The 27,873-nt window shown below is 40.4% G+C and overlaps 1 protein-coding gene across 3 annotated transcripts in view; it reads left to right on the top strand.

Moving 5' to 3' along the window:
• The window catches only part of LOC106805845 (tubby-related protein 3-like), a 29,535-nt gene extending 5,117 nt beyond the window's left edge, over nt 1–24,418 (top strand). Inside the window, exons 3-12 of one of the 3 annotated variants that reach the window (XM_014807609.1) lie at nt 9,404–9,575; nt 13,152–13,274; nt 14,341–14,486; nt 14,696–14,884; nt 15,207–15,319; nt 17,214–17,322; nt 17,769–17,867; nt 18,169–18,256; nt 18,468–18,551; nt 20,515–24,418. In XM_014807609.1, coding sequence (XP_014663095.1) covers nt 9,404–9,575; nt 13,152–13,274; nt 14,341–14,486; nt 14,696–14,884; nt 15,207–15,319; nt 17,214–17,322; nt 17,769–17,867; nt 18,169–18,256; nt 18,468–18,551; nt 20,515–20,648 — 1,257 coding nt within the window. In that variant the 3' untranslated portion in view covers nt 20,649–24,418. Of the gene's footprint in view, nt 1–9,403; nt 9,576–13,151; nt 13,275–14,340; nt 14,487–14,695; nt 14,885–15,206; nt 15,320–17,213; nt 17,323–17,768; nt 17,877–18,168; nt 18,257–18,467; nt 18,552–20,514 lie in introns of all 3 variants that reach the window. The other 2 variants (XM_014807608.1, XM_014807610.1) reach the window with 2 other exon arrangements.
• The last annotated feature ends 3,455 nt before the right edge of the window (nt 24,419–27,873 follow it).

Below are 27,873 nucleotides of genomic sequence, written 5' to 3'. Positions count from 1 at the left end.
ACAGTTAGTGACAGGTTAACTGTACATTGTCAGGTTAACTTGTGTACTGTCTTCAGTGCATGCGTGGTACGGTCAAAATACACGCGTCGTCGGATGTCCTGGTCGAACGGCAATTCTTGACGATCGATTCCCGCGCTGCAAACTTTTATTGTGGTGGAATTTAAACGGGGCGCAACGATTCAAACAGGGGGGAGTTTTCCCAAACGGGGCGCAACGATTCAAACATGGGGGAGTTTTCCCAAACGGGGCGCAACGATTCAAACAGGGGGGAGTTTTCCCAAACGGGGCGCAACGATTCAAACAGGGGGGAGTTTTCCCAAACGGGGCGCGCGCGCCCCGTTTGCGCAACGTAGGGAGAACCCTGTATGTGTATGTGTACAGCCAGCTGCTCTTTCATGTGTTATCATGCTCTGACATCTTATTTCGTCCAGAACATGCACATCTATTTTTACATACGGTAAAACTTAAAATATTTTAATTATCAGGTTATATAATTTGCTGAAAATTTCAGCTTAAAATCTGAAAAGATATCTAGACAAACAGTAATTACTGTTACTACGAATTACGAATTAATTCGTTTTTCTGCAAAGCAGTGTTTTAAAATATATTTTAGTTTAACAAAAAACACTAACCCTAGTAGTGTTAGAAATATTTGTAGAAACAAGTAAAGGTCTATAATATATAATACTACATGCTTTGTGCCATTTCAAGAAACTTCTGAAATCATCTTTTACTTGTTCGGATGGGGTTTTGGTATTTCACACATACCACTATGTACTGATACGTTAATATTATAGTGTCTGCCATAAGGCAGTTTTGTCTGTAATCAACTAGCAATTAGCTGTAATCTACTAACCATTGGAGCAGTGTACCATTGGAGAGGTGAGTTACAATTTTGTGAATACGAATATCCCATTAATTACATGGAGACAGTCAATGAATATAAATCTAGTAGATACTAGGTATCCTCATCCTACCACTACCAGTGGATCTTTTATGTGTTCTGTGCATATATATATATATATATATATATATGAGATTTTATGGGTGGAAAAGAACGGTGGGTATTTAGATTTAGCTAACATTTATTATTTATTTGAGAGTTTGTGATATAATGTGATTTTATACTACAATATCACAATAAAAAAACAGCACATATATTTTGAAAACAAATTGTATCAGATGCAAAAATTCGCTCGTACTCTCTAAATAAATTCAGTAAATTAGAGACTATAGCAATCTCAACCACTTGAAAACTGTACAATCTGCCTTATTTGAGAGTACTCACTAATTGCCACAGATGATACACAGTTTTCCTACATTGCCTAGTTAAAATGTAAGAATGGGTCAATAAGCTCTTAGTCATCCACCTATGCCTACCGCTGCAGCATTATGCTTCATCCATGTAGTGTGGATGCTGCTGCTACTAGTAGTCAGTATAGCTTCCATGGATCAATGTTTCAGGACAGCACACAACTGAGCGCTCCTGTGCAGGTGTGCACCTCTAATCTGTACACATAGCCATATCAGTGATGTAGATTAACACTTGCTCAGTCGCTCAAGGATTCACGATGATTTATTGGGTGCTACGATTACGTCAATACAATTTGCTTGCTCTTTCCTAGAATCCCGATATATTTTTGATGACTAGCATAAAAACTACTTCAATCTATAGTTGAAACTGCTAAGAAAAGACTTGCAGTTCTTTTTTTGATACACGTGCTCTGAAATGTCATGCTCGTAATACATAATGAAACATCATTTTAGTGTTAATTTCCAATTTCCAACATGAATTCCAAACTTTTGGATTCATGCGTGCACGCGTGTGTGTGCGTGTGCATGTGCGTATGCGCGTGTGTACATATATATACCAATGTTGTGGCAGCTTAATTTAGACGTAATACTTCGTAGGATTCGATCTTGGATTAAATTGTGCATTCTCGCATTATACACATTCAATAGAGGTCGATTTTTTTAAATATCATGTGTGCATTATGGTGAAAACCCCTTTCCCTAGGAAACAAATTGGGATTAGTGCCCGTTTGAAGGTTGTTCACATATTCTGCAATCAAAGTACTTTGGTTTTTCAGTGACAGGTCGTGCGGCTAAATGAATCTGAGTAACCTACAATTCTGTCAATATATTTGCCAGAATTAGCCGCGTTCACACGTAGCAAGAAATCCGTTATTTAGCGTTCACACGAGGCAAAATGCGCAGTCTAAGAAATACGGTATTTAAACAGATCCGGTATTTCATGTAAATGCGCGGCTTCTCAGACCCCGAATAATTTGCCGTTCTTGAGAAATACCGGATCTCTTGGACCGCGCATTTCCTCGGGTGAACGCTAAGTACCGGATTTCTGAAGCCGCGTATTTTATAGCCTGGTCCGAGCTCGACAGTTCCAGTGTAACGCGAGTGGAACTGTCGAGCGCGGGCCAGTCTACGTATTTGCAGTTGGTGCGCATTGCATTGTTTATTTCACATTGTTTGCTTGATTGTTTAAAGCAGCTCGTAGTTTGCAAATACGGCATTTCTGGAGCCGCGAATCAGCGTGTGAACGCTCGGCCACGTATTTGTCTCAGATTCAGTATTTCGCAAATACCGTATTTCATAAATACGAGGTCTCGTGTGAACGAGGCTATTCATGACAGGCTGTTGCGAATAAAGGTCATCTATTGCTGACATGTTTCTGTAGCCTCTAATGTTTGGCACTTCATGTGGAAACTCATTTAGCTGCCCTGGCTGAGCAACTATATTGTGGAATTGGTAATTTTGAAGATACACTAACAACCACCATTTACATTATGTGATAAATGGAAATAATGACTCAAACCCATGTATATCGACCAGACAGGGGAAATGACAAAAGTGGCCTTTATCGACAGATGGCTTTTCTATAGAGGAGACATTTAGGCAGACATTTTGAATTTTTATCGAACGAGATTTATCACCCTGAATTTTTGCAGTGTCATACTATTTTTATCGTGCCCTTATTATTCTAGTTTCCTGTTTTTTTAGCTGGTTCCACCCGTTTGAAAGATCCTGACCTGTTGTAGAAGTCAGGAGGGCCAATGAGAGAGAATGAAAACATTATCATAGGAGGAGGAGAGAATGGGTATAAGAAGAAGGTAGAAAAAGAGATAGGGAGGCGAGAGAGCAAGTGGAAATAGCTGAGGGTGGAAAGAGAGGACGGGAAGGAGGAGGGGGTGCAAGAGGAGAATATATAGAAATGTGAAGGAGGGGGTAGAGGTGACAGGGCGAGTCAGGAGATAGTGGTGCTAGCACTTTAGCTATCGCCTGTGTGACTTGCAATTTTAACCGGAACATTACCTTAATTGGAATTTGAGTGTATATTATGAATATGATACAATTGTGTGAAAATATATGCCTGAATTTTCTGTTATCACACATTTACTTTTATTATTAGACATTGAAAATCAACACGTAGGCACCACACGACTTCTATGGCCCCCTGACGAAGTTTGCACTTTTTAATTTTTATTTTGCCCCTCTCAGACTGGACAAATTTTCATAACTAATTACTATTTATCTAGATTACTTTCTGTGTAGGATAAGTGCATGCATAATCTAGTTAAGACTAACAGCAGTTTATATTAGTTAAGACTAATATATAAGTTATTACAATCCTTCTTCTCTTAATTAATAATAATGAATGCACTCGGCTGTTGCGTACAGCTAAAACCTTGACAGGTAGTGGCAAAACCAACGTGTAAGGAAACGATCATCAACAGTTTTAAAACATTTATACTAGTGAATATTAAACCACATGATTTTTTATGTGGCTTCATTTACGTCTACTGTAATTTGAAATATACGTTAAACCTACACTAATGGTCCCCTTTAGCTCGCTGGACCAGTGTACACTGTCAAAGGTTGATAGCACAATACAAAAAAACCGACTGCCTTAAACAGGTGGCCACTATGCGCGGTTATTGTCACGTAACCTTTTTCAGTGGGGTAATCGTTGAATACTGCTGTAAACAGATGGCCACTCTGTGCGGTTATTGTCACGTAACCTTTTTCAGTGGGGTAATCGTTGAATACTGCTGTATACAGGTGGCCAGTTTGTAGAGGTTGCTGCTAAAAGCCACGTAGTTGATTTTTTAGCTGCTACTGAAATATATAGCTTTTGAAAACCTTGTGATGACCCTTGGTTATAAATACTACTAGCTAATTCAAATGTCTTGTATCTGTAATAACTGCTAATAACTGGTAATAACCGATAACAGCTGATAATGTAAACCAGACTCGACAGCAGGGAAAGCCACGTCAACACTGGAGAGCTAGTGCTTCCCCCTATAAACAATAGCCACGGTCATCACACGCCGAGGCGTGAGTGGTTGAGTCGGTCGAGTTAACCTCATCACATGGCACGCTACCACGTCCCTCCATCCCTTGACCAGAAACACTCCTCAGAGGTCCAGCCTCGGAGGCGGCACTCCACGGGTGAGCCGAGCTGAGCGACGCACTGGTGGAGCAGCTCGACGTGAAGACGCCGGCTGCCCAGCCACAGGCCCACCAGGTGCAGCCTCAGAGGCAGCGACCTGAGCCTCAGCTGCACGCAGGGCCGGCAGTGGTGGATCCTCACGCGGAACCTCACGGCTCGTAACCTCGGGCAGCACAGGAAATTCCGGCTTAGCTGGGTCCTCAACCTGTTCAGGCAGTGCGGGTGCATCCAGGTTGCCGGTGCATTGTAGAAGGTGGTCCTGATGACGACGCACAATACGACCATCCTGGAGCTGGGCCGTGAATTCCCACGGATTCGCAGCATACTCCCATGGATGTAGTGGTGCTTTTGCTGGCCTAGATCGATTCACCTGACATGATATGCAGCTTTTCACTCTATCTTCCAGATCACTATCCATAGAAGGCCACCACACATAGTTGCGTGCCAGGCTTTTCATGCGTGATGCGCCCGGATGGTCCTCATGAAGCTCTTCAATCAGTGCCGCACAATGGACGTCAGACCCATTACACGTGTACCCCACAACACACACCCGTCCTCGCATGGCAATTCCGTTCTCCGACGGAAGTAAGGCATCAGTTCCACTGACGGATTGTTATCAGGCCAGCCCTGCAGCACATATTGAACAACACGTGCCAGGACTGAATCCGATTTAGTGTCCTGCTGAATCATTGTGCATGTCACAGGACATCCTTCTAGGTGCTGCATCAAGTTGACTATTGATGGTGGTACCGGTATCTCCACAGTCTGAGGTAGTGGAAGCCTACTTGGCACATCTGCATTCGCTATGGATGGGCCAGGTCTGTAGACGAGCTCGTAGTCGTAGCCTTGTAGGATGAGTGCCCATCTCTGCAATCGAGCCGATGCCAGTTGTGGAACTGCCTTCAGCTCCCCCAGTAGACCTAGTAAAGGCTTATGATCAGTGACGATTTTGAAATGTCTTCCCCACAGGTACTTGTGGAATTTCTTGACGCCCACTATTCATGGCCAATGCTTCTTTCTCCACCTGAGCATAGTTCTTTTCAGCTGGTTGCAAATCCTGGAGTGATAGTGCTCAGACAGGATGCTCATCACCATCAATCTCGTGAGCCAGGACCGCACCTACTCCATAGGCTGAAGCGTCACAAGTCAGCAACAGGGGTTTATTGACATCATAATGAGTCAAGACAGGAGCTTTCCGCAGGAGCTCCTTATCAGCATTGAAAGCTCGGTCTTGATCGGTGCCCCAACTGAACACATATCCCTTTTTTAAGAGCCGATGCAGTGGTTCAAAAGTGCTTGCCAAGTGTGGTAGGAACCGCAGGTAGAAGGTCAGCATACCTAGGAAAGCCCGGACTTGTGTCACATCTTTGGGCTTTGGTGCGGCCACAATTGCGATGACCCTGTTGTCCAGTGTAGCCAGACCATCCTTGCTGATTTGATGACCAAGGTACTGCACGGATGTCATGCCGAAACAGCACTTGTTCTTCTTTAGCCGCAGGCCAGCCTCAGCGAGCCGTTGAAGAACTTCCTCCAGATTGGCCTGGTGTTCTTCCTTAGAAGCGGCGGACACGAGAATGTCAGCAAGGTATACCGCAGTGCGAGGGATTCCTGCCAGCAGATTCTCAATCATCAGCTGGAAAATCGCTGGGGCCGATGAGATTCCAAATGCGAGTCGACTGTAGACAAATAAGCCTCTGTGAGTGTTTATGGTATTATACTGCTTACTTCTCTCATCAAGCTCAATTTGTTGGTAAGCATGTGCCATGTTCAGCTTGGTGAACAGCACACCTCCCGACAGCGTAGCGAAGAGATCTTCAGGCGTCGGAAGTGGGTAGCGGTCTACATCCGCAAACCGGTTCACCGTGACCTTATAGTCACCACATATATGCGTACCGTGTTATCCGGTTTCAAAATAGGCACAATGGGTGCTGCCCACTCAGCAGAAACCACCGGCTGAATGATGTTTGCCTCGATTAGGCGGTCTAGTTCCTGATCAATCTTGGGCTTCATCAGATATGGCACAGTCCTAGCCTTACAGAAGACTGGAGTTGCCTCTGACTTCACATGAATTGAAGCGGTCACATTCTTCATCGTGTCAAGTTCATCACAAAACAGCTCAGGGTACCAAGAGCTCGGGCTCGAGTCAGCTCGGTTCGGCTGCTTTTCCTTCAGCAGGTGGATTGTTTGCCAATCCAGTTGTAGAGTGCATAGCCAGTTTCTCCCCATGAGAGTAGCACCCCCTCCAGTTACCACCAACAACGGCAAGGTTGCTCGCTGGCTGTTGTGCTCGACAGAAGCTTGGAACTCCTTGCAGGTTCGTACTGGCTCACCAGTATAAGTTCGAAGCTTGACTGTGCTCGGCTGAGTCTAGCCTTGTTCTGGCCAAATATATTCCGATATGTGGTTTCCCCTATGAGCGATAATGAGGCACCTGTATCAACTTCCATCGGTAACATTTGGCCATTCACCTTGACTTGAACGATGATCGGAGGTTCTGAACGAGTGCTGCTCACTGTATAGACTGAGTAAAGCTCCTCCGAAGCAGCAGATGATGGCGTCGTCTCAACCATGTTCATCTGATTTCTCTGCTTGGAGCGACACACCTGCGAGATGTGTCCTGTCTTGCCGCAGCTAAAACAGGTTTCACTCTTGTAACGGCAGCTATTCGGTTGATGCATACCCCCTCAGCGGTAGCATTCCGAGCGGAATGGCATTTTCTCTTCTGTTGCTTGAGCAAGTTTACGCAGGGGCGCATCCCGGTACTGCTGCGTTGCCCAGTACTACTCTGTTGCCTAGTCGAGTTAGTACTACTGTGCTGGCCAGGGTTTGGACGAGTCCAAATCTTGTTGACAGCAGTGAGTTAGACTTCTGAATATCCTGGGCATTCTTGCCCGCCAGCTCCATTGCTGTCGCAATTTCTAGGCCTCGCTTTAAATCAAGTTGCTTCTCAGATAACAACCGACGCTGGATTCCCTCACTCTTTACCCCAATCACTAACCTATCTCGCAGCATCTTGTCCAGGGTATCATCAAAGTTACAGTCTTTGGACAGTCTCCTCAGCTCTGCCATGAACCCCGAAATCGATTCAGATGCTCCTTGTACCCTGGTGTGAAATTTAAAACATTCCACTATCTCGGCAGGCTTTGGCGAAAGGTGTTCCTTCATCACGTCAATTAACTCCTCATAGAGCTTGGTGGCTAGGTTATCCGGCGAGCACAAATTTCGCAGCAGCCTGTATGCCCCTGGCCCCATGACGGTCAATAGCACAGCCCGTTTCTTTAAAGGACAATTGAAGTAAAATTTTATAACTTCTGTAACGTTTTTATACATAGAAATACATTCAATAACGTATTCCATTTCAAATCCGGCGCCCAATTAGTAAGAAACACATGAATATTAATCTAGGTCATGTGACGTCACAGCCCCATGTTGAAACACGCCATTATATAGCGTAACAGTGCTAACACGCTAGTATATGTTATGCTAGGTGAAAGTACCCTATTGTTAGCAGCAATACACAAACATGTAGCCTGTAAATGTACTTATATTCCATGTACATACATATTACCTGTGTGGCATATCGGCATTCACCGGTATATGTACCAGTCGACCTCTCCGCGTCAGAGATGTTTGTACATGTAACAGAATACATGTCCGATCTCTCGACAGCGACGCGTGATAACGCCCGGTGATGCAGTTGTACTCGCATGCCCGTCACCCTGGTAGCGTCGAACTGGTCTACAATAACCCTGGTCTTCTCATTCTCGATGGGAGGCATATACCCCTCTCAGCGTGGGCCGGTACCTCATTAATTCACAAACACTACAAGAACACCAGTATTTGTCTACAGTCCTATCTGGTACCGAAGCTTCCATTCCGCCATGAATTGTGACTGTTCTGATTCTTGAGAAGCTTGTGCCGACTCTTCGCGTTGCTTTTTCAGACGATTCTTCTCAATTTCTTTTTGTGTATATTCAGGCTCAAAGCTATATCCAACTGGTAAATCACTATAAATATCATCATCATCTGAGTAATCACTAGAATCATTGAAATTATCGCTTTCTGTCTCCATCTTATACACCACACGCACTATGTTTACATAATGGCGTGTTTCAACATGGGGCTGTGACGTCACATGACCTAGACTAATATTCATGTGTTTCTTACTGCGGATTTGAACTGCGGGCGCCGGATTTGAAATGGAATACGTTATTGAATGTATTTCTATGTATAAAAACGTTACAGAAGTTATAAAATTTGACTTCAATTGTCCTTTAACCCAGAAATATCATTCGCAATGAAGAAATTTTCTGGTCTTTCAATGTAATGGTTCCAGTCCTCACCATTCGCCGGGTTAAATGCCTCCATCAGTCCTATAGTGGCCATAGCTAGTTTTATCCTCGTCGCCAATGTAATAACGGCTAATAACTGGTAATAACCGATAACAGCTGATAAATGTAAACCAGACCCGACAGCAGGGAAAGCCACGTCAACACTGGAGAGCTAGTGCTTCCGCCTATAAACTTGACAAGTTGCACGGTCATCACACGCCGAGGCGTTCTTGGTTGAGTCGGTTGAGTTAACCTCATCACATGGCACGCTACCACAGTATCCAAATTGTGTCCATTAAAAAAGAAGCCTTTAGCCTTAGGTTACTGAATTTCGTAGTACTTGCATGCAACTACAATTAGATGATAGTTCTTAATTTAATTGTCATTTTGTGGGCTGTTGATCCGTTCACTTAATCTAATCACCAGCTAGTGTAATAAAATCGATACTAACTTGCTTAATTACATTTTTCAAAGCCAATGAGTGCCAGCGTTAGCCCAGACGCAATACCTTACTATGCCTAAACGCAGTGAACAGTTTTACAATTTGGCTCGATAGCTGGTTTAAAAATTGCTCTTCCAATGCATATGTACCATGTACTTGCAGCGCCAGCTAGTGGAACAAAAACAGAGACAGAAGCGTAGCATGCCTGGTATGGTGCAGGCCAATGATCAGCCGCGTCCAACATCTGCACGACGAGGAAAGTCAGGGGGTAGCGCCCGCGACGAGACGAAACCTCTGATGCAGTACAACAACAGCAGTGCACCTTCCTTACATGGTAATTAATTTATTAGGTATTATATTCATGCCGTTTAGCATTGCGCTTTAGTAATTTACTCATATCTACATTCAGCATAGTCATTCAGCATATAGGTTCTATTTAACTCTCAACCATATAGATTGCGTACTTCACTGGCTTGGGATTGACTGCTTGTGACATTGCGTTATCAGGGTTTCTTATATATACATAAAGAGGCACAGTGGCGCACCACTGTTGTCAAATTTAACATCGCCCTTGTGAAAATGTTCCTGTATTTACTGATAAGTATAAAAACTTGTATAAAATACTAATAATTGTACTAAGTAAGATACTAATAATTTTACTAAGTAAGATACTAATAATTGTACTAAGTAAAATACTAATAATTGTACTAAGTAAAATACTAATAATTGTACTAAGTAAAATACTAATAATTGTACTAAGTAAAATACTAAATATTACTGACTGAACAATGAAACTAGATGGGTATGTCTTCAGCAAACACTCAGATTAGGATCTCGTGTATTTACGTTATCATGTGCAATAGTATTTGAAGTAATACTTATGAGTAAGTAGTTATTTATTCCAATTAAGTTGCTTTTAAGATTTTTAATACTCCTGATAGTTTTAAGGAAACAATAATCATGGGATAGTTAATAGCAGCAATAATAAGGAAGATTCTTGTATAAATGACGCACATCAGCACGTGCCTCCAAAATTGGGGGGGGGGGCATCATTTTGCTATTTGCTACCATTTGATATGGTATGTAAGAGGTGCGCGCCAAATCGTAACGTACAGACTGCATATTTGATCCTACATTAAATGAGTCATCAGTTCTCAGTTCAGCTCGCCACGTCACCCCGCAGACAGCAATTGTACAATTACGTGACCTAAATAAGGCTATGCGCATGCGTATTGCGATTTAGCACCGGGTCTGGCCCGCGTGTTTTGCGGGTGTCACTTTCCCCCGGGCGTAGATGGACAAGATGGCGTCGGTGGCGTAGATCATACTAGATGCTTCAAAGTCCAAATCTTCCGCAGAAAGATTCCACAGTCATACTTTCGTGCTAGACATGGCCTTATTTCCCTAACCCTAACCCTAATCCTAACCCTAACCCTAACCCTGAGCCTAACCCTAATCCTAACACAAGTGCAGCCACATCACGTGACCATGCATCCATCTACGCCCGGGGGAAAGTGTTTCCCAAATCGTACAGACATAGCTTGGTGCGGGATAACTTATTCCGCGCCTGGCCCTCCTTCATTTGCGGGGCCAAATTGGTGCGGGCCAGCGTGTATTTGGAGCGGGATAGCGTGTACACACTGCAAAAATTTGGTGTGCGCCTAACCCGCACCAGTTTAATACCATATCAAATTTTCAGTCTGTATGGGGTTTTAGTCGTGTGTGTGCGTTGTAATTAAAGAGGCATGTTCTATGTTTACTGTGTACTCCTATTTGATTGTGTAATCTGTGAAGGACCCTCGACTAGCACTGTAGCAGCTTTATTAAAATAATTAAAGGTTAAACGTCATTTTTTCACAACCATTAAAAGAGAACACCACCATTATTTCCTTTTTGTTCAAGTTTTATTTATGCCAGATGCCAATTTCGATTTTTTATTCAGTATTAATCAGAAATAAGTAACTTTTTTTTTAAACATTGATACCAATAGGTTTTTATGGTACCAATCGTGGGCTCCACTGCTTCTGCTGCATCTTGTGGTTATCATAATCCAAGTTGCCCTTTTTCTATACGTTTTCCTATGTTTTAGGAACGTTGATATTTTTTGTCTTCAAAATGATTAAGATATTGCAAGATTTGTTCATTATTTGCACTGCACAATTGTAGTTTAAATTAAATAGAGTATCACTTTTATAATAAGCTTTAGGTCTGTAAGCATGGACAAGTAAAATCCAAAAGTACAACTCGTATCATAACAGCAAGATGGAAGCAGAACAAACAATGCTGTCATCCATAACAATTAATGGCAATTTTCAAAATGAATCAATACAATAGTTGATATTTTGCGAAAAAAATAACAACTAGCATAAATAAACTGTGACTTATCTGAAAAATAATAACAGCTAGCTTGCTAATGTTGTTCTTTACCACTACAGGTGTACGTAAGGTCTGTTAAATATAGGTAAAGTGATAAATTCTAAGGCTGGGGTAAATATAGATCGTGTCTGCTTGTTTTATATTCGCGTTAGCAGTCCCATCTATCACGTAATACTATAATTAAGATAGCGATGAATCTCGTTTAGTGGTGATTTACTTCACAATGTTGCCACGAGTTGACTCGTGTTTTACAGGGACTTATGATAGATTGACACCTATAATAACATTAGCAATGATTATATTTTTTGTCTGGTGCATTTGGTTATTTGGGCATCGGTAACATGTGGAGCAATTAGAATAGGCACAGAAAAGCTGCTTGCATGTTTGTTAAAAAGACGTGTAATTTTCTTAGTAGTTATTTTATTTGTTCTATTGGTTAACAACTTATTTATGTTACTCACTTACTATCCCACCATAGAACATATTCGTGAAAAATTCTTCATAGTGATTAATCACAGATTTATACATTAAGCCTTTGGCTGTCCTAATTTTAATTGGAACTTTTGGTTGGGGCAATGAGACAGGTTTTTTGATGTGGCAGATCACATAGGCCTACTAATAACGTTGTTGGGTGCTGCAAGTTTGGGAACGACCGCTGGTTCTGCACTGTGATCATGTGTTAATATTTACTGCAAATACATGATACACAATGTAATTGTATGATAAGTACTGTACTGTGCATGCATTATGCAAATTGCACGTTTATAGCAGACAATGCATGTGCACGGTGTATAATTTGCATGTACGATGTGTGCTGCGCATTGTGTTGTACGTAGTATCATGAAGTTCTGCTTATGATAGTATACATGAGTTAAACGTAGTATGCATGTGTTATTATGTGCACTGTTTATTCTGTCATGTCATATATATATATACATACAATCAAGAGCTAATAATACCTAAGCTAATAAGCTAATGTATTAATTATTAGCTCTTGATACAGTGTTTCCTACTTTATCGGGCCTCAGGTAAACAGGCACATCACTTAAACGACATAAACGATAAAACCCCTTACACATGTTATTTTAATCGGATAAAAGGGACATAACATGGAATAAATAGGTTGTTTTCTACAGAACAGATTCTTTTTTTAAGTAAATGGTGTAAAAGTAAAACGATCCTAAACTTTGAAACAAATTGACAGTTCAGGTTTGTCTTGGCTTTCATTCTGAACATTCAGCTTACAAAATATTTTTATTGCAAATTTGTGTATTGTACACTGTGTTTATTGTACAGAGCATTTTGTGTAAAGACAATTGCATAAGGTACAAATAGGCATGCATGTGCGAATGGAAAATCTGAAAATGTGTTCACTGCTTAATTGAGATATTTTCATAGTTTCCTGACTTTCCGGTCTGTCCTGATAAAGTGGGAACACCGTATGTAAATAGCATTATCTCAGAAATATGATGCTTTTTTCATTTCTCTGCAGACTGCATGCTGGTATATTTGACTATGTAAAATGTGTCTGCAGGTTATGATGGTCCCCTCTCCTACTCACTCAGCAGTCCTGACAGTACAGCTACCACGGTACAGGTCCTACCAGTCATTGGACAGAGCTCAGATTTTGATGATGACGATGATTTTCAAGTACTTGGTGAGTTCGAAATTAGCGAGCAGGGGTAATGAAATGGTGCGGTCTAGCACTACTGGCATTTGGATGGTTAGAAAAAAAGTCCCTTGCTGCAGTCTGGGTTGTGACAAAACATGATCTGTCACAGAGGTCTCCTGGGCTGTGAGAAAACATAACCTGATCTCAGCAGATGTGTGAGTCGTTACAAAACGTGCCTTGCCATGGTGGGCGTATAAGTCGTTGCAAAACACAACATGTCACGGCGATCATCTGGCCGCATTAATACTGCATGGCTGAAAGCACCATTGTCATAAATGTGTAATGGCTACATAGCCTGTAATCGGATTTTCAGATTCACAACAATAAACAGGGCCTACAGCATATATGCTGCCATCTGCATCATGACACGAAAAGCACATGTCATTGCTACCATCTACACCATGACAAAGGCCTATCATAACACACATGCTATATAGAATTGCTGTAAACTGTATTGTGACAAAACATGGTTGTAAGAGAGTGCTGCAGAGGTTTCAGGAGTGAGCATGGAGTCAGCTTCGTTGAGTAACATTTGGTTTCATTGATGTATAGAATATTGTCTGTGTGCCGATAGCTGTTGTTGGTGCATGATAAAATCGGGCATGGCTGTATATTATTTATGCATATATATGTCTTTTCAATTTACATCTCACATAAACACTAAAATATAATATTGTGATGTCATGACATTATTGTTATACAATACCTGTGTGCTTGTTCCATTCTATTTAGTTGCAGTTGCCTAGCAACCCTATTCATAGGTCTACAATAGTCTTGCAATAATATGAAATTCCAAGCAGAAGCTAAAGATGGATAACTACAAAAGAAGACGTTTTCGCAATAATCTTTTATGTAAATTGAATATAATTGTGTTAAGAATTTACAAAATAGATGCATAATTCAGTAATTAGGCTATTAAATAAGAATTGAAGCAATTTTTTGTGATAGTATTTTTTATCGCAAAAATAATTTAAATAGAACTGTTTCGCGAAAGCATTAAGTTTTTGTCTATTTGTAACAACTTATGTGGTAATTAATGATATCATTTCAGACACAGAACATAAATTGGAGCAAATGGGTCTCACTACGCATGCAGATTATGATCTGGAAGATGAGGAGAGCACCCCAGTTATTCCTGTAGACTCTCCTGATGATAATTCTGGTGATATGACTCCTATTGGGCAGACACCTGGCATGGTGAGTTTGGAGGTTAGCAGTAATTACTGCACGAAGAAACATTTCCATATTGTTACTGCACAGCTCTTTGGTTTCCTGTGTGTGCATTTCACATGATGTAGAGATGTGAGTATCACGTTACAGAAGAAACTCTCCCTAAATTTAACGCAAACTGAAATATCAAAGGCTAAAGTCATGATGTAGTCTAATGCTTTAACCATCTACTCTAGGAGCAGCCGCTGGCAGCAAGTGGTGGAGCCATGGCTCAAGTTGATATTGATGACTTAGAAGCATTCGTGTTGAAGCCAGCTCCACAAGGTGTCACCATAAAGTGCCGTATAACCAGAGACAGAAAAGGCGTCGATCGTGGAATGTATCCTACCTACTTCTTACACCTCGAACGTGATGATGGGAAAAAGGCAAGCACGTGTGAACTGCGAATCTCATAGTTCTTTTTTCGTGTCTATATATGTGACCCGTCGCATCGCAACATTTTCAGATTCCTGACTCCATTACCTTCATTTTGATACAATTTGTACCTAAGAGGATATATGGTTAACTACAACGTTGTTATTTAGGTTTCGTGATTGGTGAGCCTCCTATTGTAGGGTAATGTAGTATTTATCAGGCCAGCAATCACTGCAGAATCTTGTCTCAACATCTCTCGATATGTGCTGTATTATCATAAACGTGTGGCTTTACAAGGATCGACTTACAAATGTCTTTATCTCTATTTTTCAGGTGTTTCTGCTTGCAGCACGGAAGCGAAAGAAAAGCACAACTTCAAACTACCTGATCACCATTGACCCCACAGATCTCTCTAGAGCTGCTGAGTCTTATGTTGGAAAGCTCAGGTATGTTATTTGTGCAGGACATCTTCATGCATGCATATTACAAACACGCGCACATGCACGCGCACGCGCACGCACACGCACACGCACACACACACGCACACACACACACACACACACACACAATCTCATGTATTGTGCAGACGGGTTGTGGCATTCGTCTGTATCTTCTTGGAAAATAGATTTTGTTGCACTAACGTCCCTTAATTCCCTTGCATTGTTTCTGTTGCTGCAAACAACAGCATTGGAGTGACCTCCCTGTAGGAAGACTGGGAGGAATATATGAAGAGCCTGGGTTTCCCAGTCTTCAGAATCCCTCTGTTTGCCCTGCTGGTGTGGTCCAGAGGCAAGCAGAGCAATATCTTTAGCCTCAGCTTGGCTTAAATAGCTGCTGGAAGGATGATCGATGATACCGATGTCCAGCTGCCTTTTTGTGCCCCATTCCAAATTTTCTGTCTGGATTTACTCCAATTGCCATTTTTTTGTCCAAGGATATCCTGCAAGGCAGTGGGGCCTGTGGAGAGCCAGGTTTTTACACATTGAGGAAATTTACTGTGGCAGGGATTTGAACAGGGAAAGGTGGACATGCTAACCTTTGGACCACTGCAGCAATCACGCACACGTGTACACTTATACACATACACTCAAACCCAGTAAAGATTGCAAACTTGATCCTACATCAAACTAGTTTGGGCCTGGCCCAGATTAAATTTTTGCAGTGTGTACACGCTATACCAGGCCAAATACACGCTAGCACGGACTAAGCTAGTCCACCGAATTGAGGTTGGTGAGGCCCACTTCAAACCGTGCTAAGTATTTTCGGACTAAGGTATCCCATGCAAAATGGTGTGTGTATGCAATCCGGGGTAGACGTGGGCTAAATTTGTAGTTATCGGCTGTAATTGCGTATTTTGTGGAGAGGTTATTCTAGGTTTATGGCCTTGTACAGGGTTTCGTCAAAGCTTTCTTACGCAAATTGAAGCAGAAAAATCAAGTGCGCGTACTACTTGTGATATCTGCTACACTACCTGAGTCCTCACTTTTGTCTCACCACACATTACTGACACCCAATGCATTATAAAACCCAGAGTGATGTACTGCTCATGACTGGGTTGAACACAATCCATTTGTACTACACATCAATTACTCATAATTATTCTTCCACCAAGTATAATGTGTTAAAGTGGTGCGAGATAACTAATTAAAATTATTTTGAATAGGCTAGTACAGGGCTGTACGGGGCCCGGGAAGGGACCCCCGGAGGTTTCCACGAGATATTATATCGTTCAATTTTTATGTCCATTTTCCGTCCATTTCACGAAGGAATGAGATAATTATCTCGAGGGAACGATATAATATCCTGTGGAAACGAGATAGTATCTCGAGGGAACGAAGATACCCCCCGAAAAAATATTTTCCCATGTTCCTTCCCGGGCTCCGTAGGGCTGGCAACAATGCTGCCAGCTAAATATTACACTTGAAATGGCTACTTATGATGAGTTCTTTACAATGTTTCCAGTTATAAGAATGAGCTTTGAAATGCTTTTTTGAAACGCTGTCCTTGCTAGAGCATTGTGTTCCATACCGAATTCATTGCTGGGATTTAATAAATGCTCGTGCAGGCACTTGTTTTTGATAAGAATGTAGATAGTGATTGATTAAATAGATAATCGATTAAAAGTGGTGTAAATTTGTTTCTTGTATTCATCACATTTACAGATATCATGTATGTCCTACATAGTTGCTCTTGTGTTTTCATGTAGTTGTAATTTTATTGGTATTAATTGATTAATGTATATTCTGAATTTCATGGTACATAGTTAAGGCACGTTTTTTACATTACTTTTATTAAAAATATTTTTGATGTTCTGAAGTATATATATGATATTACCAACAGGTCCAACATGCTGGGCACAGCATTTACATGTTTCGATAGTGGGGCTAACCCACGCAAGGGCATTGTGGATGGAAGCGATCTGCGTCGGGAACTTGTTGCTGTGATATACGTAAGTTTTTGTGTCTATATTTGCATTCATTTTGATGCGGCAAACACAGTTGTGTGGAGAAAAATGAGTTAGGAGCCAATATTACAGCTGAGTGGTACAAGGATGTAGGTTCTCATAGGAGATAGTGCAGCTTGTAGGGACAGGATGTGTTACATGATATGACAGAGTGATGTAGTCGTAGAAGGGTGGATGGAGGGAAGTGAATGGTTGAACTGGGAAGTAATGAATTACATCTCAACTTGTACTAAATGTATTACAATTACGATGGTAATTTGTTAAAAAATATACGTGCATTCAGTAAACATTGTGTTTTATAGTAAACACAAGCAATTGTAATTGTTGGGAAAATCTGTAACCAAGTTTAGAATTATGTTGGGCAATAAAAATACTGTTTTAAGCAAAAAAAGGTAAATTTTGACACGGTTTGTACTTCCTACTTTGTGCAGGAGACGAATGTGCTCGGATTTAAAGGTCCACGTAAGATGAGCGTCATCATTCCAGGGTTGAATCTTGACCATGAGAGAGTTGACATTAAGCCTCGATCGGTACGTACTGTAAGTCGATGTTTTTCTTGTAAATTCTTGCGTTTGAACAAATGTAACATACTTGCTAACGCTTGTAAACGTCTACTATCCTGTTCTGTTTCAGCACGTAACTAGTATAACCTCAATATTCTTTTGCATTCTGTTTTACGTACACCAATGAATGCATAGTGTGTTGTGTCCCTTTTAAATTGTGTTCGAACAAGTCAAAACTAATGTAATTTAAGTGTTGTATTGTGATGTTCGTTTCGACAGCTCTCTTATATTGTGTGGAGTTATGCACCTATTAAGCTTGTTCTTACAGGAACACGATGGACTTGTAGATCGACATAAACGTAAAAACATGGAGAACCTGCTGGAACTGCACAACAAGACACCGATCTGGAATGATGGTATGTCATTAGCAATGACTTTTCATGTTATACACTGACTGTTATCCAGATTGTGACATTACTGGTTGCTCTGGAGTAATCATAGAACATTGTTACCAGGAATATTTACTGAAAGATGTACACCATCTAGTTTAATGGACAGTAACAGGTCCATGAACAAATGAGAGAGGGAAAGAAATAGGAGACGTAAAAAACCATTTTGCTCTTTCAGACACCCAGTCGTATGTGCTGAACTTCCATGGGAGAGTGACACAGGCATCTGTGAAAAATTTCCAGATAGTCCATGATAATGATGGTAAGTGAATAGTAAAGAAACAATGCTGCTTCGATTCAGTCAGTGTTTACTAGCAAAACATTCATGGAATTTTCTATTGATATTGTTAACATATTAACGTTTGGTTTATTTGCTATGACCTCAATATCAAAATAACATAGCCTGTAACTGTAATTCTGCCAATTAATGGTGGTGTACCTAATGTTTACAATTATGGCCATTATGCTGACATATTCATGGCTCTAGTACTATTGGTAATGCTGATGCATTAATGGCTACTACTAATGATGATGGCTAGACCATATTGACATGTCCGCCTAGTACTATTGCGATAATTGCTGATGCATTAATGGCTACACTATTTGGATGATGATCTTGACATATTCCATGGCTGCTACCTGATTGGTTAATGCTGATGCATTAATGGACCTTACGACTTAATGATATGATGCTGACATATTCATGGCTTAGTACCTATTGGTAATGCTGATGATTAAATGGCTACTCTAATGATGGATGCTAACATATTCATGGCTACTACTAATGATGATGCTGACACATTGATGGCTACTACTAATGATGATGCTAAACACATTGATGGCTACTACTACTGATGATGCTGACACATTAATGGCTACTACTAATGATGATGCTGACATTATTTGGATGGTACTATGATGATGATGCTGACATATGATGCGCGCTACTTACTAATGATGATTGCTGACACATTGATGCTACTACTACTGATTGATGCTGACACTATGATGATGGCTTACTACTTATATGATGATGCTGAACGCAATTGATGGCTGATTGACTATTGGTAATGCTGATGCATTAATGGCTACTACTAATGATGATGCTAACATATTCATGGCTACTACTAATGATGATGCTGACACATTGATGGCTATTACTACTGATGATGCTGACATATTGATGGCTACTACTACTGATGATGCTGACACATTAATGGCTACTACTAATGGATGAGCTCGACACATGATGGCATTACTACTGAATGATGATGTGCTGACAATATAAGCCCGTTGCGCACACGCGGAGTTATTTTACTTCCAAGTCAAAATTGATGCATGAGTCCAGTTTTACGTCACGTTGATGCGGCCGGATTTTCGTTAGTATTTGACGCAATGCGTCACTTTTACTCACTCGTGTTGCGGCAGATTTGCGTTGAGATTAATTTGACTCATGCGTCATTTTACTTGAGTTAAAATAACTCACGTGTGCGCACCGCTGCTTTAATGAGTTACTTACTACATGATGATACTGGACACATTGATGGCTATATTACTATTTAATGATGCTATTGACATAATATCACGGCTACCCTAAATGATGATGTGACACATTGATGTCGGCTAATGACTATTGATATGCTGACACATATGATGGCTACTATCCTGAACTGATGATGCTGACACATTAATGGCTACTACTACTGATGATGCTAACATATTAATGGCTACTACTAGATGATGCTGACATATTGATGGCTTACTTACTTATTGTGATGCTAGGATTACTTCATGAGCTAGATATTAATTGATGTCGAAGCGAACACCATTAATGGCTATCTAGCTACTGATGATGACTGACATATTCATGGCCTGAGCTACTATTTGGCTGATGCTGAACCATCATAATTCGATGGCCTAATTACTAGTTGCGTATTATCCAAGATCATATTGTTGGCTACTATTGTTTATGATATTGGCAATATATTGGTGTTCACTACTGTTGGTTATGCTGACAATAGATTGGTGACCACTACTGTTGATGATACTGACTATATTAGTGTTCAGTAGTGTTGACGATACTGACAGTGACAGTATATATGAATGGCCATTACTGTTGACGATATTAACAGCTCAAAAGCGACAACTACTAGTACTATTGCTGAATTTGCTCATGTCATTGTACTGCTCTTGTTAGTTGCTCTTTCTTGCATTTTATTTTGTAGTTGACTACATTGTGATGCAGTTCGGCCGAGTAGCAGAAGATGTCTTCACAATGGACTTTAACTATCCAATGTGTGGTCTTCAAGCCTTCAGTATTGCCCTCAGTAGCTTTGATAGCAAGCTTGCATGTGAATAAATGCCTCGCACCAAATATTCACTACGGCTCTGCACACACAGGTCACTCTGCCCTGCTTTTCAATATACGATCCTGTATCCATAGCGATTTTATTTTCACTATATAGGTAAATGTTTGAAAATCCATTCTCTTATACAACTAAGAACGAGGATTTACTTCAAGACGTAGTCAACATTAGTGCAATGATTTTCTAACGGTTGTCGGAAAATATGTAGTTATTTTCGTATATGGCCATAGAATCGCTGAATAGTATCAAATTTAGTTTAGTCTAATTGTCTGCGAGAGATCCAGTAAAAGTGCACATGCACGTGTCATCGTATGACTCGTCTTCATGGGTCAAAAGTTTATCATTGGTAACCTCCTGTCATTATTTATTGTAAATTTTAAAAAATCAGGCTTGTAAGAATTAGGCAAGCAAGGTGGTGTCATTGTGTGTACATTGGAGCTCTCTATTATTATGTCTGTAAAATATTTTTAATAGCTGATTCCATCGATTTACTGCGTAGTATTCAAAAATTGTAAACAATCTTCAGTTTATATTTGCTGCTGCTTTAGTCTGAACAAAATATGTGGGACGGGAAGCTGTGATCCCGTAGGGAAGCTCATTGATGAACAGATATCATGGCCTGTTAGGATGCTGGTGCCATCAGCAGGTTGCACTTTAGGTGATCACGGCCAATCAGACGAAATATTGAGTGTTGTTGTACAGCAAGAAAGCAGAGTGACAAGAATTATGAACTGTTAGGTAAAGCGTTTAACTGCACAAGTTGCCTTTGAATTATCATGTAAAATTTCCAGTGTAATATACTTTTAATAGTAGACTAGTTGTTAATGAGTAATAATAAGTAATGGCACATTTGGCATATACATTCGTGAGAGAACTATAGTGAAATATATAAAAGTATTACCCAACCTAGTCAAAGAATGTTAGTGAGATGTAAGAAGTTTACATCTATGATAATAAGGTCCACGTGCGTGAATAAATACTATATAAAGGTTTATTATAGGTTAATCACTATTCACAAACTAGTGGAGGAGCCTATACGGTTGCCTAAATGTTAAGAGTAAGAGTCGGATGTTTATCTTGTGGATGGGCCGGCATGAGTTGTTATGCAGACTCACTTTACTTGTTTTTAGGCCAGATATATAAAATTCCCATTTGACAAGTCGTTGTCAATAACTAAAGGCTGTTTCTAAGATCACAGAGCTTTGAGAAATGGTTGGAACGAAATTTGACTGGCAGGCTGCAATTTCAAACTTGCGAAGAGCTTCTAAGGCCTATTCTGCTTGTAAGGATATAGGTTAGGGTAAACCTCCGGTTACTGTCCAGAATGAGTTCCTTTCCAAAGACTCGTTCATTCCCTTTTGTTAATGGTTGGGATTGTTCTCAAACTTTTTTGAGTCGTATGTGCATGGTGTTACCCCTGATGGTAATCTGGTCAGGCAATGTTTGCGCACTCGTTTGAGTAGCTGTGAATTTTAATTAGCAGGCGTAGACGCGGTATGAACGTGTTAATATGTTCACACTAGCCCCTTCTCCTGAACATTCGTTTCTAAGTCACAGTCGGTTGCTCATTACCGTATTGTATCATTTCTCCTATTATGTGCAATATTTATTGTTAACGCGTGCCTTAGTTAATGTTTGTCGTATTATATGGTGTAACAGTAAGCATATTTAACGTGTTTTTGTTGTTGCTTACGTAAGGACTACATACAGCCTTACAACTACGTACCGAGAAAAAGCAGACAAGTTGTCACTACTAGTCGTTCCGTAATCCGTTGTTGATCAGTTGTGTTCATGTCTACATTGTGTTTTATCGTTGGACCCACCTTTTTTATAGTGTGATCGGCGCCCTCTTCTGCGAGGTACATGCAAAATTGAGAGCTTATAAACAATCGGTTCTGTGTAGGAATTTTTTGGCTCTGCCATACCAATCAGTTGGGGATCGTATAAGGTCGTACAGTTCCCCGAACATATTATTATACTAAAGAGTTATTTTGTTAATTGCGGATAGATAACGTGCGCGCATCGCATGTTTGGTGAATACGAGTCATCAGGAGATGTTGGTGTTATAATGTGACAGCTACTCAGAGCTTATGATGACCTATGATGTTAATAATACTTCATATTAATTTACGCGCATGTCTGTATAAGTGTGAATATGGCTGTATGTGTGTGATCTGCGTTCGCGCATGCAGAAAAGCAAACATGACATTATATTAGAGTGTTGCAAACAATTGCAATTCGATGACATGTTAAAAATATCCGTCCATTTGCTTTCTTAAATGTACATTTTTTAGAAACAATGCATCAAGGAGAGAATATCTCACTTCTGTATGCCATGTCATAGTCTATATGCGCGTTATAGAACTTGATAAGCTACACAGAAATGCCATCGTGTTTTATTTGTAGCAGCTGCTTGCAGAACTGTCATCTGACTGTGCTGATGGTTAAGATTAAACTGTTGTGTCAGTGTTTTTATTTAGCTTTATAAAGCCCTAATAGTCACGTTAACGGGACGTACAAATTACCAAGACCATTTATGTAATACGTCTGGGTCGTGAACGTGAAAATAGTACTCAAGTAACTCTGGTGGGTGTACATCTTTATACAAATGTAGTACAATTTACAAATGTACCCCGAAGCCAGATTATACAAACCTGGGATCTGCGTTGGTCAAATACCCTTGCACCCGTGCATGAGCGGTCTCGTGACATTTCAGCCGTCATTCGTTCAGCTACATTTCATCCTTATCCTAAATCGTATAAAAATTGAGAAAACTGACTGAATACGCGAAGGCGATATTAGCAGTAAAGGTAGTAAATGTTACTGATGAAAATTAACATGCTAAATGTAGGTTGATGGATGGAGTTCTTGATGACGAGGTTAGTCTCTCACAAGGATATAACGGCAGCTTGTTAACGTTATATATGTAAGAAATTGCAGAAATTGCAGATTTTAAATGTAAGAATGTTGAAGTTCATGGTGCCGTAATAGTTTAGTTTGATTAACAGCCTATCACAATACAACCAGGCTATAGTTTCAATTTTGTCAAATTGTCACAAGACACATTACTAAGCGCGTGTAGAAGAAATTCCAAAGAACAAGTGTGTGTTTAACAGTGCGTGTGCTGTGGGTCATTGAAAAAACTTGATCAATGTTCGTACCACTAGCATACCCGTTACAATTATGCGTAGAGTGGCGATTTTGTGTAGTGGATATTTACAGCACAAATCCTTTCTTCGTAGTATATTATTTTAACTGTAATTTTACGCCACCAATGCCACGGAGGACAACTTTATCTCGTCATTTGCTACATGCCACTCGTCGTTTATTTGTGCAATACGACGAGATGTGACTCGATGTGTATATTTTATTGAGGAATTGCAAACGGTGTTTGCCGGAAACCTTCATTTCCGTCTCTACTCGACAACGCAATCTGTGCATGTTTGGTCAGTTATGTGGCGCTGCTGCACGATTGCTTGTGAGGAGAATTTCTGCCTTGCTATGGTGCAGCAGTTGCGGTGTCAGTCTGCAATATCCATTCTGTATTATACATGGAGTTTTTGTTGTGATATTAGTAAGCAAGTGAAAATCCACTCATCAAACTGGACGAGATCATTTCTAGCACGGCCAAAAGTAATTATGGCAATCAAAATTGTTGTTGATTCGTGTAGCAACGTTCACTCTGTTGTGTTTAGATTGTAAGCGATGTAATTGTAATACATGTTCTTTTCAAATGTCACAAAATCACGTTTGGCTTATTTTTTTCTGGATGGATGTCAACTTGGTAGCACGACGGCTTATGTCAATACGACTACCACTACTACTGCTGCTGCTGCTGCCGCGTTCACCCTAAACCACCACCACCACCAGCACCACTAGGCTGTAGACGGTCACCTGCATCGGCAGTGCAAAACCCAAGTCAGATTGACACTATCTGTACCCATTGCCTTGAAATATATCCTGTCAGGGATTCAATTCAAATAAAATTAATGAAAATATAACCATATACAATAGCATAAAAATAAGACCCCATGAAAATCGAAAATAGAAACCCATATAGAAAGAACCCTGTTGGGAAAGTGATGATGAAGATGATGATGATGATGGCGATGATTATGATAATAACGAAGACAGGCTTTCCAGCGGCCCTAAAATTCCTAAAATTTTGAGCTCGTCCTAATATTCCAAAAAAAAACAACTTAAAAAATGTATGAAATTCCTAAAAAAAAGGGCTAAAATTTTGTTCAAATTCCTAAAAGAAAAATCTACAGATATGTTTGGAGTTTTTGGTGATGAGATGATGAACCTTTGGTTTGTAATTATGTCTAATAATGGATGGTTTCTAGTTATCTTTATACAGAGTGAGTATTGTGACTCAGTCTACCAGTGACTCCTAAGCTTCAGTGTCTGATTATACGACCCTGTTCCTGGCTGGATGTACAAGAGTAACAAGACATGCCTAATTTGCCTGAAACTTGATGATGTACAGTCGTATCGAGGACTTGGAGGATAGGAATGGCTGGTAGACTGGACACATACCACATAGAACTGTATCTGTAAGTTAATACGTTGATGTTTATGAAAGGTAACTAATTAGTGACTTATTTTATCCCTAAAATGTTTCGATTCATCCCTAAAAATTCCTAATAGCCCTAAAAAACCTGAATTTCTCCCTAAAATGTTGTCAAGGACTGCTGGAAAGCCTGCGAAGAGGATATTTATAATAATGAGTGTTCGCGACATCTTTCTATGATACCGGGAACTATACACCAAACAACCATAGAAACTCAAACGCATTCTTGCTTCACATTTGAAAGACGTTTAATATGTAACTAAAACAAAATTGCACTGACAGTGTGAAGTCTTTGTCGAAAGGAGCTATATTTCCTTATAACTAAAATATGTAGAATTAAACAAAGTTAAATGTAAAACAAAATTTAGTATGTCTACTTTTATGGAATTAATAGCAAAAGCTCTGACCAAATCAGAATACATCACCATTTTTGCTTGCAAGATAAGACAACTAATATAACGATCATGTATTAAAACTTAATAACGCCCTTAAAAGTTTAAAACCAAAATATTTACGACCTATGTAGCAAACTATTCACGTATTCAACGAAAATAATCGTCACCATCCACTCTCACATAAGAAACAACAGGAAACACTAATACAATGTAACTGTGCGCACAGTTTTCTTTCTCATCTACATCCCGTGTCACGCACGCATCAACAGATGACACCCTCACATAGGGGCGATCCCATGCACAGTCAAAAACGCCCCGCCCTAATTAATGGGAGCCATCGTGTCTGACCATGCACCCAACTGCTGTATAATATAGTAGGACCAGTAGACTAGTGAGATACAATCTAATAAAATAATCTAACACCCTTGACATCGTATACAACGTTAACCACACACGAATCTGACCTAGTCTATAAACGCCGAACTAATCGGAGAGATAGCCCAACACACGTTTGAACTGGGAGCTTGCTGTAGTGATTTTTAAAAGCAATTTATCGCTGCAATGTGTTAAAGCCTGAGTTTACAGAAACGCATTTCCGAGTGTATTAGATGCCAGTAACAGGACTTCACAATACGTGCTCCATTTTAGAGGAGCACTTCCGGTAATAGCCATGGCAACAGAGCAAGTCAATGGAAGGATAGCTTACGCAAACGAGACACACATGCCGTTATAATCTCACCCAAGTTGATGGCATGAGAACAGAGGGGTACCACCATGACATTTCCCTACTCCTATACTACATCCACATAACAGAGTTTTTATCACAGCAACAAACTATACCTAATGTGCAGCACACGTGCACTAAAGACGATTGTAAATGTTTCAGTAGCGTTTAAGCAACTCTAACATTTTTAATGACGCTCCTAATAAAGCTCTTCGCCCTCGCGTAATTAAAAACATACCGGATTCAACCCGATCACTGAAGTATCTAAATTAACCAAGACTGTTGCCACGAACAAAAGCGCAAAATAAAGCACATAATGTTCGACTACTTACAGCTATTTTTAGACATACCATTGTCAACGTGGCAATAGTGATGATGAGAACGTTTGCCAGACGCATTTATACATGCGTTTACACATACACGCAAACCAATAAAGTATACGACCCAACGCGACAAGGGTAAACTAGCATTTAACTTGGTGGAGATTTTTTTAATAGTGTTTTGGTTGTCAAATGCTTAATCCTGAAGACAGAACGAACCCAAATCATGGCAACAGCATGGCAGTACACGGTAGCATTTGTATACATCGAACACAAATTCTCAAATGTAGACAATGCCCAATGAAAGGCGGATGGACGGACTCTGGCGAATGCCTCAATTAGCGAGAGAAATCTGAAAACGTATCTAGTGTACGGTAATACGCTTACCAACCACACAAACGTTTACAACTATATACAACAAATGCTACCATTGCACAAAACAATTAACGAGAACTTCTGAGAAATTGCAGACAATGCTCGAGAGCCTTCCGTAACAATGAAATCAACGACGGTCGATGAGCATTTATTCATACGATGCACATGATTGGTGATGCATTCATTCACCGATGCAGATAGAAGCATCTGCAGGCTGGTATTACTAAAATATACTAAAAGTCGACCATTTTTGTCTACTACGAAAGCTGAGCAAGCATCAAGCAGAAGAAACCACTGCGCCCTGCATCTGGGAGTACAACTGCATACGATGAACGACCAGGGCTTCGCTATGCGAATAGTTCAGCGTACCGTGTGAGACATGCCGCCAAGCTGTACAACACCCTCGTGGAAAATCTAGAAAGAGGGCGCTTATATAAAATGATGTAGAAATACATATTCTTGTATTCATATTTGTTTAAAATATTTTCTTGCTTTTAGTTTCATTGGTCGCAAAACTCACGTCGACAAGCCAACTCTAGACACAGAGCAATAACTCTGAACACGCAGCAATACGTCTCGCGCACGTCCAGGGGCGTACGTTGTGCGTGCGGTGCGTGCGTGACTGAATGTGTGAACGCGTTCCTTTGCATGCGTGTTTAAACTATTATGTTTACATGCGGAGGACCGAGGCGTGAACTAGCTACCCAACTTAGCATTCAAACTGGTCACTTTATAAACAGATGCTTTTACACAATGCACCGCGGTGGGTTCACATGCGTACTATGAATCACTACAAATAAACACATACATCAGACGTATATGTCTGTACGC

This window comes from Priapulus caudatus, unplaced genomic scaffold (assembly GCF_000485595.1).
Source record: "Priapulus caudatus unplaced genomic scaffold, Priapulus_caudatus-5.0.1 Scaffold129, whole genome shotgun sequence".
Lineage (NCBI taxonomy): Eukaryota > Metazoa > Priapulida > Priapulimorpha > Priapulimorphida > Priapulidae > Priapulus > Priapulus caudatus.
The sequence above is the reverse complement of the archived record's forward strand: the minus strand, read 5'-3'. Positions and strand labels throughout refer to the sequence as shown.